Source organism: Rhizoctonia solani, chromosome 8, assembly GCF_016906535.1.
Source record: "Rhizoctonia solani chromosome 8, complete sequence".
In the NCBI taxonomy this organism is placed as follows: Eukaryota; Fungi; Basidiomycota; class Agaricomycetes; order Cantharellales; family Ceratobasidiaceae; genus Rhizoctonia; species Rhizoctonia solani.
Window position 1 is genome coordinate 83,504 of NC_057377.1, and position 10,975 is coordinate 94,478.

General features: G+C 43.3%; 2 protein-coding genes across 2 annotated transcripts; one reads left to right on the forward strand and one right to left on the reverse strand.

The window, feature by feature from the left end:
- Positions 1-958: 958 nt before the first annotated feature.
- Positions 959-2,686, forward strand: RhiXN_09498 (Retrotransposable element Tf2 protein; the record flags this gene model as incomplete). Its single annotated transcript, XM_043329314.1, has 5 exons — positions 959-1,225; positions 1,291-1,405; positions 1,586-1,911; positions 1,979-2,293; positions 2,435-2,686. The coding sequence occupies 5 exons, from the start codon at positions 959-961 to the stop codon at positions 2,684-2,686; spliced, it is 1,275 nt and encodes a 424-aa protein (XP_043182148.1).
- Positions 2,687-5,684: 2,998 nt separating this feature from the next.
- RhiXN_09499 (uncharacterized protein) lies at positions 5,685-6,264 on the reverse strand (the record flags this gene model as incomplete). The annotated part of the gene is made up of 2 exons (XM_043329315.1): positions 5,685-6,034; positions 6,099-6,264. The coding sequence occupies 2 exons, from the start codon at positions 6,262-6,264 to the stop codon at positions 5,685-5,687; spliced, it is 516 nt and encodes a 171-aa protein (XP_043182149.1).
- Between the last annotated feature and the right edge of the window lie 4,711 nt (positions 6,265-10,975).

The following is a 10,975-nucleotide window of genomic DNA, read 5'->3' on the forward strand; positions in this document are numbered from 1 at the left end:
TAAGGAGAATTCTTTTGTATTTTTGTAGATTTGGTATGCATGTATCATATTTATTTTTGGCATACTTAAAATCAAAATTGCAAAAAAATGTCATTAGCCTCACCTCCTGACATGACTATGTATTGCCTGCCACTTCCTTCCCCCCCCCCGTGCATTTGCCTGGGGGACTCATCTGTATCCTAATCTGTGTGTACAGTTCCTATCTTCCCTGTTTATGTTCTTCCCTCTTCCTTGTTCTCTTCTTGCACTTAGTCTTGACTTATTCCATTCTAAGTGCTTCCATCTTGCTTATCTTGCTATGCACCAGCCCAGTTCAATGTGTAGAGCTTCTGAGCCATATGCTCTATCTTGCTTCCAACTTGTGCGGCCTGGACACTGTCCATTCTCCATTTATTTACCCCTGTTCATCATTTGTTATAAAAGAAGACTGTGAATTGGCTTGGAAACCCCAAGAACAATTCACCTTGCTGATTTCCCACTCTCTCCTCTGTGAATTGTCTCAATATCTCACAGCAGTCATTTCACTCTTGGTTGTGACATAGTGACATTGTTCTTTCCAGGCTGTAGCCAATCTATCAACCTGGACATCACTCAGGTCCTCATCCCTACCTTTACTTCCTACAGTTCTCTTTTCCCTTGCCACAAAGCGCACTAGGTTATTGCACACCGCCAACTAGGCTACTCTCACATTGATTCCAAAAGACCTGAACTCTTTTACCTCTTCACACCTCTGAGATTGCATGTAGTTTGCATCAGATGCTTTGGCAGATGCTGGATCACAGGAATTGTCAATGGCTATACAATTCAGAAGGGTCTACTTCTGTATCAAGGAAGAATAGTTGTGCCCGATGAACAGATCAAACAGCAGCTCTTATCCTTCCATGGTTCCCCTGCTTCTGGTCACCAAGGAGTAGCACAGACTCTAGAGTTAATCAGTTGTGACTACTACTGGCCAGCAATGAAATTCCAAGTCAATTGCTATGTGGAGACTTGTGAAATCTGCCAAAGAAGCAAGGGCCATGTGCACAACTTTGCTCTCAACCGGCTTTCCGCCCCTGCAGGTCCTTGGGAAGACATCTCATATGATTCCATTGTCAAGTTTCCCAAATGTAAGGGATATGACAGCATTCTGGTGGTTGTGGACTGCTTCACAAAAATGATGCACTTGATTCCCTGTCAGGAAACTGCCGCTGCTGAGGATGTAGCTCAGACGTTCCTGGAACATGTCTGGAAGCTACATGGCACTTGAAGCGCACTGTGTCTGACAGAGGGACTACATTCAACTCCAAGTTCCTCAAGGCACTCTACAAATCTCTGCAGATCACTCCTAGTTTCTCTACTGCTTATCACTCACAATCTGATGGGCAAACTGGTATCAAGAACCAATGGCTAGAGGCTTACCTATGTCCCTTCATTAATCCTAGACAGTCTCATTGTGTTTACTGGCTTCCACTGGCTGCATTTGCTCACAACAATGCCAGAAGCTAAGCAACAGGCAAATCGCCTTTTGAGATTGTGTATGGCTGTTCTCCTGTCATTTCACTGCTCCTGGAACCCACAGGATTGCCTATTACTGATGACTGAGCCAAACAACAAATCCTTGATGTGTTCCATGTCAGCTTATTGTCTGCTTTCAAACAGGACACAGAGTTTGATTGCACATTCACTCCTCTCCCGCCTGTGATCACAACAGAAGGAGAAGAAGAGTATGAAGTAGACAAATTTGTAGATTGGGCAGCAGAAGACAGGGTCTGGAAGTACAGGGTCAGATGGAAGGGATATGCGCCCCATAAGTACACATGGGAACCAACCAAGGATCTACAGCATTGCAAGGACAAATTGCACAACTTCTTTGCTAATTATCCAGATGCCCCAGCCGCCAATAATCCCATCCCTGCAAATGCACGCAAAGTTAGAAAGAGCAAGATAGTCAAGCAACTCAGCAAATCAAAAACTGCCTGCTTTGTCACTTGAAAAGCTCTCACTGCTAGAAATTGTCCTGCTAAGTTCTTCTTGCGCTCCCCACTATCCCAGCGTGCCCATCTTCAGCTCTATTGACGCCTTGGCCTACAACCCTTGCCTCAACATCAATTGCTACATCATGAACAGCCCAGAAGCAATGAGATCACACCTAGACAGCTCTGCCAACATCATTCTTGCTCTGATGAGCGCCAGCAGCCACAACAAGGTCAGGTTCTTCAAGTGCAACGTGTACAAGCACCCCAAGTGGGGATTCCTCTATTGGCTTAACCCCAGGGGAGAACAAGGACCAGTCACACTGTATGGAAAGCAAGTATATTGCTGGTAGCACTTCATTGCCTCCCATCCAGGTGCTTTCAAGGATCTGGCACAATGGCATTGCCATGGGTTTGCTACTCCACCCCCCACAGTCTCCACACTTCCATCTGCAAGGGAGCTGACCTAGGGAATGCAGAACCTCATTCTGCTTTACCCAGCAGACCCACCAGCCAACACAAGCAAGCCAGCAACACCAGTGACCCCTCCAGCACGCCCAGACACTCCCAGGCCAACAGAGGCGCATGCACCAGCACCCTTGCCGTTCCCCTTGTTCCCCAGCACGCCAGACACTCACTGGACCCCAGGTGACTTGTCTCAAATGAGGGAAATGCAATGGGAGCCTCAGAGCTACCCAGGATGGAACATGTCACAACCAAGAATGAAATGACTGCTGTGAGATATTGAGACAATTCACAGAGGAGAGAGTGGGAAATTGACAAGGTGAATTGTTCTTGGGGTTTCCAAGCCAATTCACAGTCTTCTTTTATAACAAAAAGAAAAAAAAAGGGTAAATACAAGGAGAAGGGACGTTGTCCAGGCTGCACAACTTGAAAGCAAGATGGAGCATATGGCTCAGAAGCTCTACACATTGAACCAGGCCGGTGCGCAGCAAGATAAGCAAGATAGAAGCACTTAGAGCGGAATAAGTCCAGACTAAATGCAAGAAGGGAACAAGGAAGAGGGAAGAACTGTACACACAGATTAGATGGATACAGATGAGTTCCCCAGACCTATGCAGTGAGGGGAGGAAGGAAGTGACAGGCAACACATAGTCATGTCAGGAGGTAAGGCTCATGACAGAGCAAGGAGGAAATGAGAAGGAATGTGGAAACATTTGAAGGCAGTGAGAATGAGGAGCTGTTTAGCTTTGAGGAGCTACTTGCTATTGATTGTTCTGAATGGATATAAACAGCCCTCTGTCACTGCCTAAGGGCTTTTGAGGGGGGGCAATGTCATGAGCCTCACCTCCTGACATGACCATGTATTGCCTGTCACTTCCTTCCCCCCCCCCTGGTGCATTTACCTGGGGAACCCATCTGTATCCATCCAATCTGTTTGTACGGTTCCTATCTTCCCTGTTTATGGTTTTCCCACTTCCTTCTTCTCTTCTTGCACTTAGTCTAGACTTATTCCATTCTAAGTGCTTCTATCTTGCTTATCTTGCTGCGCACCGGCCTGGTTCACTGTGTAGAGCTTTTGAGCCATATGCTCTATCCTGCTTCCCAGTTATGCGGCCTGGGCGCCGTCCCTGCTCCTTGGATTTACCCCCTTCCATCTTTTGTTATAAAAGAAGACTGGGAATTGCCTTGGAAACCCCAAGAACAATTCACCTTGTCAATTTCCCACTTTCTCATCCGTGTGAATTGTCTCAATATCTCACAAGCAGTCATTTCATTCTTTGTTGTGACACTTCATGAACAACATACTCTATGAATTGCTTGATATCTCTGTGGTTGTGTACTTGGATATTATGATATTCTATAAATCAAGAGAAGAGCATGTGGAACATATCAAGGATGTCTTATCTTGTTTGCTGAATCTTAGTCTATTCTGCAACCCTACCAAATGCTACTTCTTGGTTGCAGAAGTGACCTACATTGGTCGCATGATTACTACTGATGGCAACTCCGTGGAGAAAGACAAGTTACAAGCAATCATAGACTGGCCTGGACCCCAGATTGTGAAATAAGAGCAATCATTTGGTTTTGCAAACCTCTATTGCTGCCTTGTTCTTAGCTTCACTCACTTGGCACTTCCCTTGAACAATCTTACTCAGAAGGAATAATCATAGATCTGGAAAAAAGAACAGAAGGCTGCATTTGATGCAATTAAGGCAGAAATTTGCAAGCAGCCTATTCTTTCTCACCATGATGATCCTTAGCCTTACACCTTGGAAACAGGCACTTATGGAACAACCACAGGCACTGTGCTATCTAGGAGAAAGGAAGATAGTGGCTCACACCCTGTTGATTTGATTTCAGCCAGCTTCTCACCGGCTTGGCTGAACTAAGACACACATGACAAGGAGCTACTTGCCAGCATTTGCGCATTTGAGCATTGGAGAATCTTCCTGGAAGGAACTGGCTAGGCAATCACTCTGTTTAATGATTACAAAAATCTGGAGTAGCAGAAATCAGCCAAAACAATCAACAGGCATCATGTGCACTTGCATCTGCTGGCATACTACAACTTTGCCATTGTTTGCAGACCTAGGAAACAGTCACAGAGACATGACGCCCTGTCAAGCCGCCTAAACACCACCTCAGCTGCTGTCTCAGAGCCTAAATCCATGGCCCACAGTTGTGAACCTAAGTTTAAGGATGACACAAATCAGAATAGGCCACTTGTCATGAGCCTCCTGACGTGCCTGTGTATTCTATGTTGCTCCCTTCTCCCCTAGTGCGTGTGTCTGGGGAACTCATGTACATCCCATCCCATCTGTATCCATCTGATCTGTTTGTTTGTTTCCTTTCTACCTTGTGTGTGCTCTTCCCACTTCTCTGCCCCTTTCTTGCACTCTGTCTGGACAAAGTTTGTTCCAAGTCATAACCAAGAATAAAATGACTGTTGTTAGAAGAAAATGGGAAATTCTCAAGGTGAATTGTTCTTGGGGTTTCCAAGGCAATTCCCAGTCTTCTTTCATTACAGAGTGAAAAGGGTAAATACAAGGAGAAGGGGAAGTGTCCAGGCCATACAACTGAGAAAAAAGATGGAGCATATATCTTAGAAGTTCTACACAGTGAACCAGGCCGGTGCGCAGCAAGAAAAGCAAGATAGAAGCACTTAGAACGGAATAAGTCCAGACTAAGTGCAAGAAGAGAAGAAGGAAGTGGGAAAACCATAAACAGGGAAGATAGGAACCGTACAAACAGATTGGATGGATACAGATGGGTTCCCCAGGTAAATGCACCAGGGGGGGGGGGAAGGAAGTGGCAGGTAATACATAGTCATGTCAGGAGGTGAGGCTCATGACACCAAGCCAATTCACAGTCTTCTTTCATAACAAAATAGAAAGGCAGTAAATACATAGAAAAAGCGGTGTCCAGTCTGTACAAATGAGAGGGAAGGTGGAGCATATTGTCAAAAGGCCCTGTACAGTAAGCCGGACCAGCGTGCAGCAAGATAAGCAATATAGAAGCACTTAGAATGGAACAAGTCCAGACAAAGTCCAAGGAAAGAGGAAAGAAGAGGGAAGGACACAAACAAGGAAGGAAAACATACAAATAGAACAGATGGACACTAATCAAGTAGAAGGTGGGTTCTCTAAGTACATGCAGGCAGGGGGGAAGAGAGTGAACAAACCAGTACACATGTCAGGAGAGGCTCATGACAATGCCCCCCTTCAAAAAGGTCTTTAGGCAGTGACAAAGAGCTGCTTGAATCCATTAAGAGTAATCAATTGCAAGCGGTTCATCAAATGTGAACATTTTCCCTTCCCCAGTGCTTTCAAAAGACTCCACATTCCTTCTTATTTCTTCATTGCTCCATCCTAGGTAGTTCTGAGGCTCCCAATGCGTCTCTCTCACAGGAGACACATAAACTGGTGTCCAGTTAGTGTTTGGCATGCTGGAGAAAAGTGGAAATGGGAGGGGAACTGGTACATGTTCTTCTGTTGGCCTGAGAGTGTGTGGGTGTGGTGGAGGCGTCAATGACAAGTTGGGAGCAGTGCTGTAAGCTGGTGGGTTGGAAGGATAGAGCAGAATTAGGTTTTGCATTGCTTCAGTGAGCTCCCTTGCTGTGGGAAGCACAGAGACAGTGGGTGGAGGGGTAGCAAACCCATGTAAACTCCCTGAAAGCACCAGGGTAGGAGGCAATGAAATGCCACCAGTAATTTACCCTTTTTTCATATAGGAAGTTGGCTCCATCTGCACCATTGGGATCAAGCCAATATATAAATCCCCACTTGTGGGGCTTGTAGTTGTTGCACTTGATGAATTTGACCTTGTTCCTGCTGTTGGTGCTCATTGTCACGACTCAGCTCGGACCTATGGTTCAAGGGGGCTTAAAGTCCGTGGCACTATCACCAATGGACTATGAAACGCAGAGGGGCGACTAGGGCCCAGGGGATATGGATGTGGGTAGAGGGCGACGAGGGCCTTGGATATGTTTATAAGTAAATGAGCACTAATGGCCAACAAGGGGCCTGGGCTAAGGGTGTGAGAGAGCTAAGGATGAATTGACAAAGAGGTCAAGTCTTGCTGTTTAGCGGCGACTTGACCCTGCTTATATACATGAGTGAAGCCACATCAAAAACAACAGTACTAAATAGTGAGTCATTTTACAATTTCACATCATATATCAAATATGTCATGTGATCTTGATGAGTCATAAATATATACCAAAAAAGGAAAGTGTCTCGGAAAAAAGGTAGAAAATAGTAAAAATCCATGTCATGCCGATGAAGGTCATGACACTCATTAGTGTTTGTATGATGTTGGCAGCACTGTCCAAATGCACCTTCATCTCTTCTGGTCTGCTGAGAATGTAGAAGTTAATGGCTATGCAGTAATCCCAAGGCAGGGCATCAATTGATTGAAAAGTGGGCATGTTGAGATGGAGCAGAGTGCAAGAATAAAGATTTGAAGCAAGTTTTGGCAGTGAGAGTGTGCAGAACAGCAAAGTATGCACTTTTGTACCTGTAGGGATGCTTTACCAGCTTGCCTCTTTTAACCCTTTATTATAGGGGGTCTGGCTCAAGGAGGGGTTGAGCAGAACCTTAAATCAAATCACATTTCTCCACCCAAACCCACTAAATAACCTGCCCCAAAAGTGAAATTTCATTAGTAGACCACTTGATTCCGCATTGATCTACATACTTATCATGGCAATTCAAAATCATTTGTTGAAATTCATGTCTTTAATATTTCACATTAAATTGCAGTTACGTGCAAGGATCTATTAGATAAGCAACCCTGAAAATGATATTCTACTAATAAACCACGTGATTCAGCGTTGATTCATATACATATCATTTCAATTTGCAAACATCAATCAAATTCATGTACTAACAGCCCAACAGAGCATGCACCTTCCATTTTTGGAAGTTAGGACTAGCATAAATGGAAAGAGAGGGTTGGATTACCCTGTGCAATGCAGTTCCAAGGATAGATATAGTGTATGAGAGGAAAAAATGAAAAATAAAGTAAATTTAACACATTTTGTTGAAGTGGGTAACTTCTGAAAAATGGACTAAATTTGGTCCATTGTTTGTTTGGTGCTCATCAAAAAGTTGCCCAGCACAAACAAAGCAAGAATGGACTAAATTTAGTCCGTTTTTCAGAAGTTGCCCACTTCAACAAAATGCACTAAATTTACTTTCACAAATTATGACTAGATTTGCCACCATGGCTGCCCCATCCCCACACTTATGGCCTCCACTCAAGTTAGCCTTTGAGACACCTGTATGTTGGTTTGCCAGCTCCTTCTTTCTGCCCATGCCACATGTCTCTGTGTGCTTTGTGTGTACTGTCTACATGATTCCCTCTCTGTGTTTTTCCTTGTAGATTTCTGTGGTTTGGTTTCTACAAGAAGTTTGCCTTAATTGAAATGTAGCTCTGATGCTTTCTGTGTATGTGGGGGCATTTATTCAAAAAAGAAGAAGAAAAAGAATTGCCACATGAGGGGCAGCACATATAATCAAGAACAATGAACTCACACTCACTGCACACCTGCTACATCACATCACATGCAAACACCACTGCCATAAACCCATGTACATCTCTCCACCCTTCCTCTTGCATGGTCCATCAACTCCAGGTTCAGACAACAGTTGGCCAGTTCCATTGTTACCAATTGATTGAACATGGCAAGGTGCTCAACAAAGGCATGCAACAAGTATCCAAGCTGGAGGTTCAAATGCATGGTGTTCAGGCCAATTTTGAGAATATTCTCTAGTGCTGCACAGTATGCTGCTTTGTTGTCACCAGAGTACTGCTCTGGATCACTACCAATAAAAAATGTATCTGGGCTAGAAATAGTGAGTTCTTGTAACTTGTTGGCCAATGTAGGTAAGGCCTTGATGTATTCAGGAGGGGCACCAAGAGAAAGCTGTTGTAGTACCAGAAATTTGAGCCAAGCTAAAGGTTGGTCTGTTTACTACAGCATATTTTCTGGAGGATTGTCATGTTCTCCAATCCCTGTTGTCAGAGTTAGGATCTGCAAGCAAGGGAGTTGACAGAAGAGTGAAAGGGAGCTGTGTTGCAGCAGCTTGTGCAGGGACTGTGATGTTATGGAATGGATAATTTAGACATATGCACCCCTAATTGCCAATAGTGAATAGTGCAAACTAGAGTAATCATACTTGCTCTATCCAAGTATGGGCATGCACATTACTATATTTGGAAACTGGCAGTGCTACAAGACATTTTATACTTTATTTCCTCATTGCACTTGCATATATACACATTTGATCATGCTAAGTGATCATACTATTATTTCTATGATTTTAGTACCATACATTTATATGCAGGAACAGTACTTACAGAGCATGGAACAAGTGCAAGTAAGCATGGAAGCACCAGCACTTAGTAACTGCAAATAAGTGCCAAAGGTTGGCAGATGTCATGACCCATGCCTTTGCTGGCATGTCTCCTGACCAAGCCACCTACTAATAGGATATGCCACAGTCTTCAGAAGGCCGCATATACTCACATATATGCAGTCAGAACTGTCATTACCCTAAGCGCTCATGACTTAGAGACTGACAGTCCACCAGGGTCACCTGACCTCCCCCCCTCCAGTCCTTTATCAAATACTATACTAAACTACTACAGATTTGAGGTGGGGGGGGATGACATAATCTCTTCTATAATAATATATTATTCAGACCTTGCCCACAGGCATTAACATTGGCCCACAGCTAGTGGGGCAGGGGGAGTGCAACATCCCCCAGTGACCTATATTATTAATATATCACTGTGCATCATATATACTCTATATATCTTTGACAGTGGATATACATGGTAATAACCCTTCCAGATATGGGTTATGACACAATCCTGTTCTGTTGCATTTCTGTTAGCACAGTTATGGACTATAAATGTTGTAGACACACTCTATAACATGGATTTATTTCTGATTTTCTCAAATTTAAACAAACACAAACAGGCACCCTTTTTGATCATGTGACTTTGGCGCTTATGTGATACCCTAAGCAACTAGCCATGTCCCCTCCATTGCTTAGTCAACTATGTAGCCACCTCCACCTTGATGACATCATGGGTGACATACATGCATGAATAAGGCTGCTGATGGAGTGGGCTTCTTATTGGTTATGATATTTGTAATTAGCACTGCCTTGTAACTATATATAAGGAGGGCAATCAAGCATGGTAATCCCCAGGTTGATTACCTCTTGTTGCAACCCCACATTATACAAGGGCCTTAAGCCCAGTAAGATATTTACCTAGTTATTCAGTCACTGCCTTAAGCAGCTTCATTGCTGTATGTAGATAGCTCACTGCTGCCTTAAGTGGTTTTGTCATTATTGTATAGTTGTTTGTTGTTGTAGTATAGGTACCCATTGCCTTAAGCAACTCATCCTTTGTACACTGCAGCCACAAGTGCCATCCCACACACCATCCCGGACTATGTCTAGGACAATAAGTAAGCTTGTGTTTCTCTTGCTTTGATCTGCAGTCAGTTAATCACAATTTTTGTAGCCCTCCAGTAATTGGTATCATTCCCAACATACCAACACAGCCCATTCAAACCCAGGCCACAGAAATCTTTTGGCTTCTGACTCAAATTCTGGTTAGTCAGATACATACTGAAGTTACATATGGGGTTATTCAGCTCATAGTAATTTGTTAGAGAATGGTTTGGGGTCACTGTTCAATTGAGGTGTACCCATAATTTGGTGTCTTGGGTGAATAAGTATATTTGTTTTGAATGTATGCTAAAATACCTGACCAGTATACTACAGGGCCATTTAATGTGTGGACAGCAATTGGCCTATGTATAACCATATTGGAGGTGCCTGACAGGAAACCTCAGCAATGCATAAGGTTATCTCTTGGTAAGAAATTAGATGACTGTTATATGAGCAACCTGTGTCCACAAGCTAATATAGTGAATACATGTACAGAGTGCAACCTTGGAGCTCCTAACCAGGTCAATTTTTGCCAAGGCATGGGTTTGGTTGTAGAGTCACATTGTAGTGTCTCAACTGTACCTGAAAATCTATTAGGTACTACAAGCAGTGACCATCTTAACTTGCATGACAATATTTATGACCAGGACAGTATGTGTTAAGAGTTGTGTAAGTACAGGAGTAAGAAAGAATCACTATATACAAAATGTCTATGAGAATAGCTAAGAACTAGTATTATGTATCAGAATATTTGCACAGAATATATGCACAATGTATGCTAAGTTTGTTGGAAATAGACAACTCCTAACAAATAGTCTACCAACTATCAAGTGCAGGTGGTTGGTTATGTATAGTATCTTAGACTAATGTTACTTAAGCCTAAGTGACTAAGGGTATGTATACTTAAGGTCTCTGGGGTAGTACCTTAGGTAAGTGGGTTACCTGACTAATGTACAGGATTTACAGGGTTTGCCTAATAAGTATAGGACTTAAATATGCTTGAGTAAGACTTAAGACTTATGTATGGGGTGTGCCTAAAATGTATCTAGGATTTATGAGATATTATAGATAAAGATATCTACAATA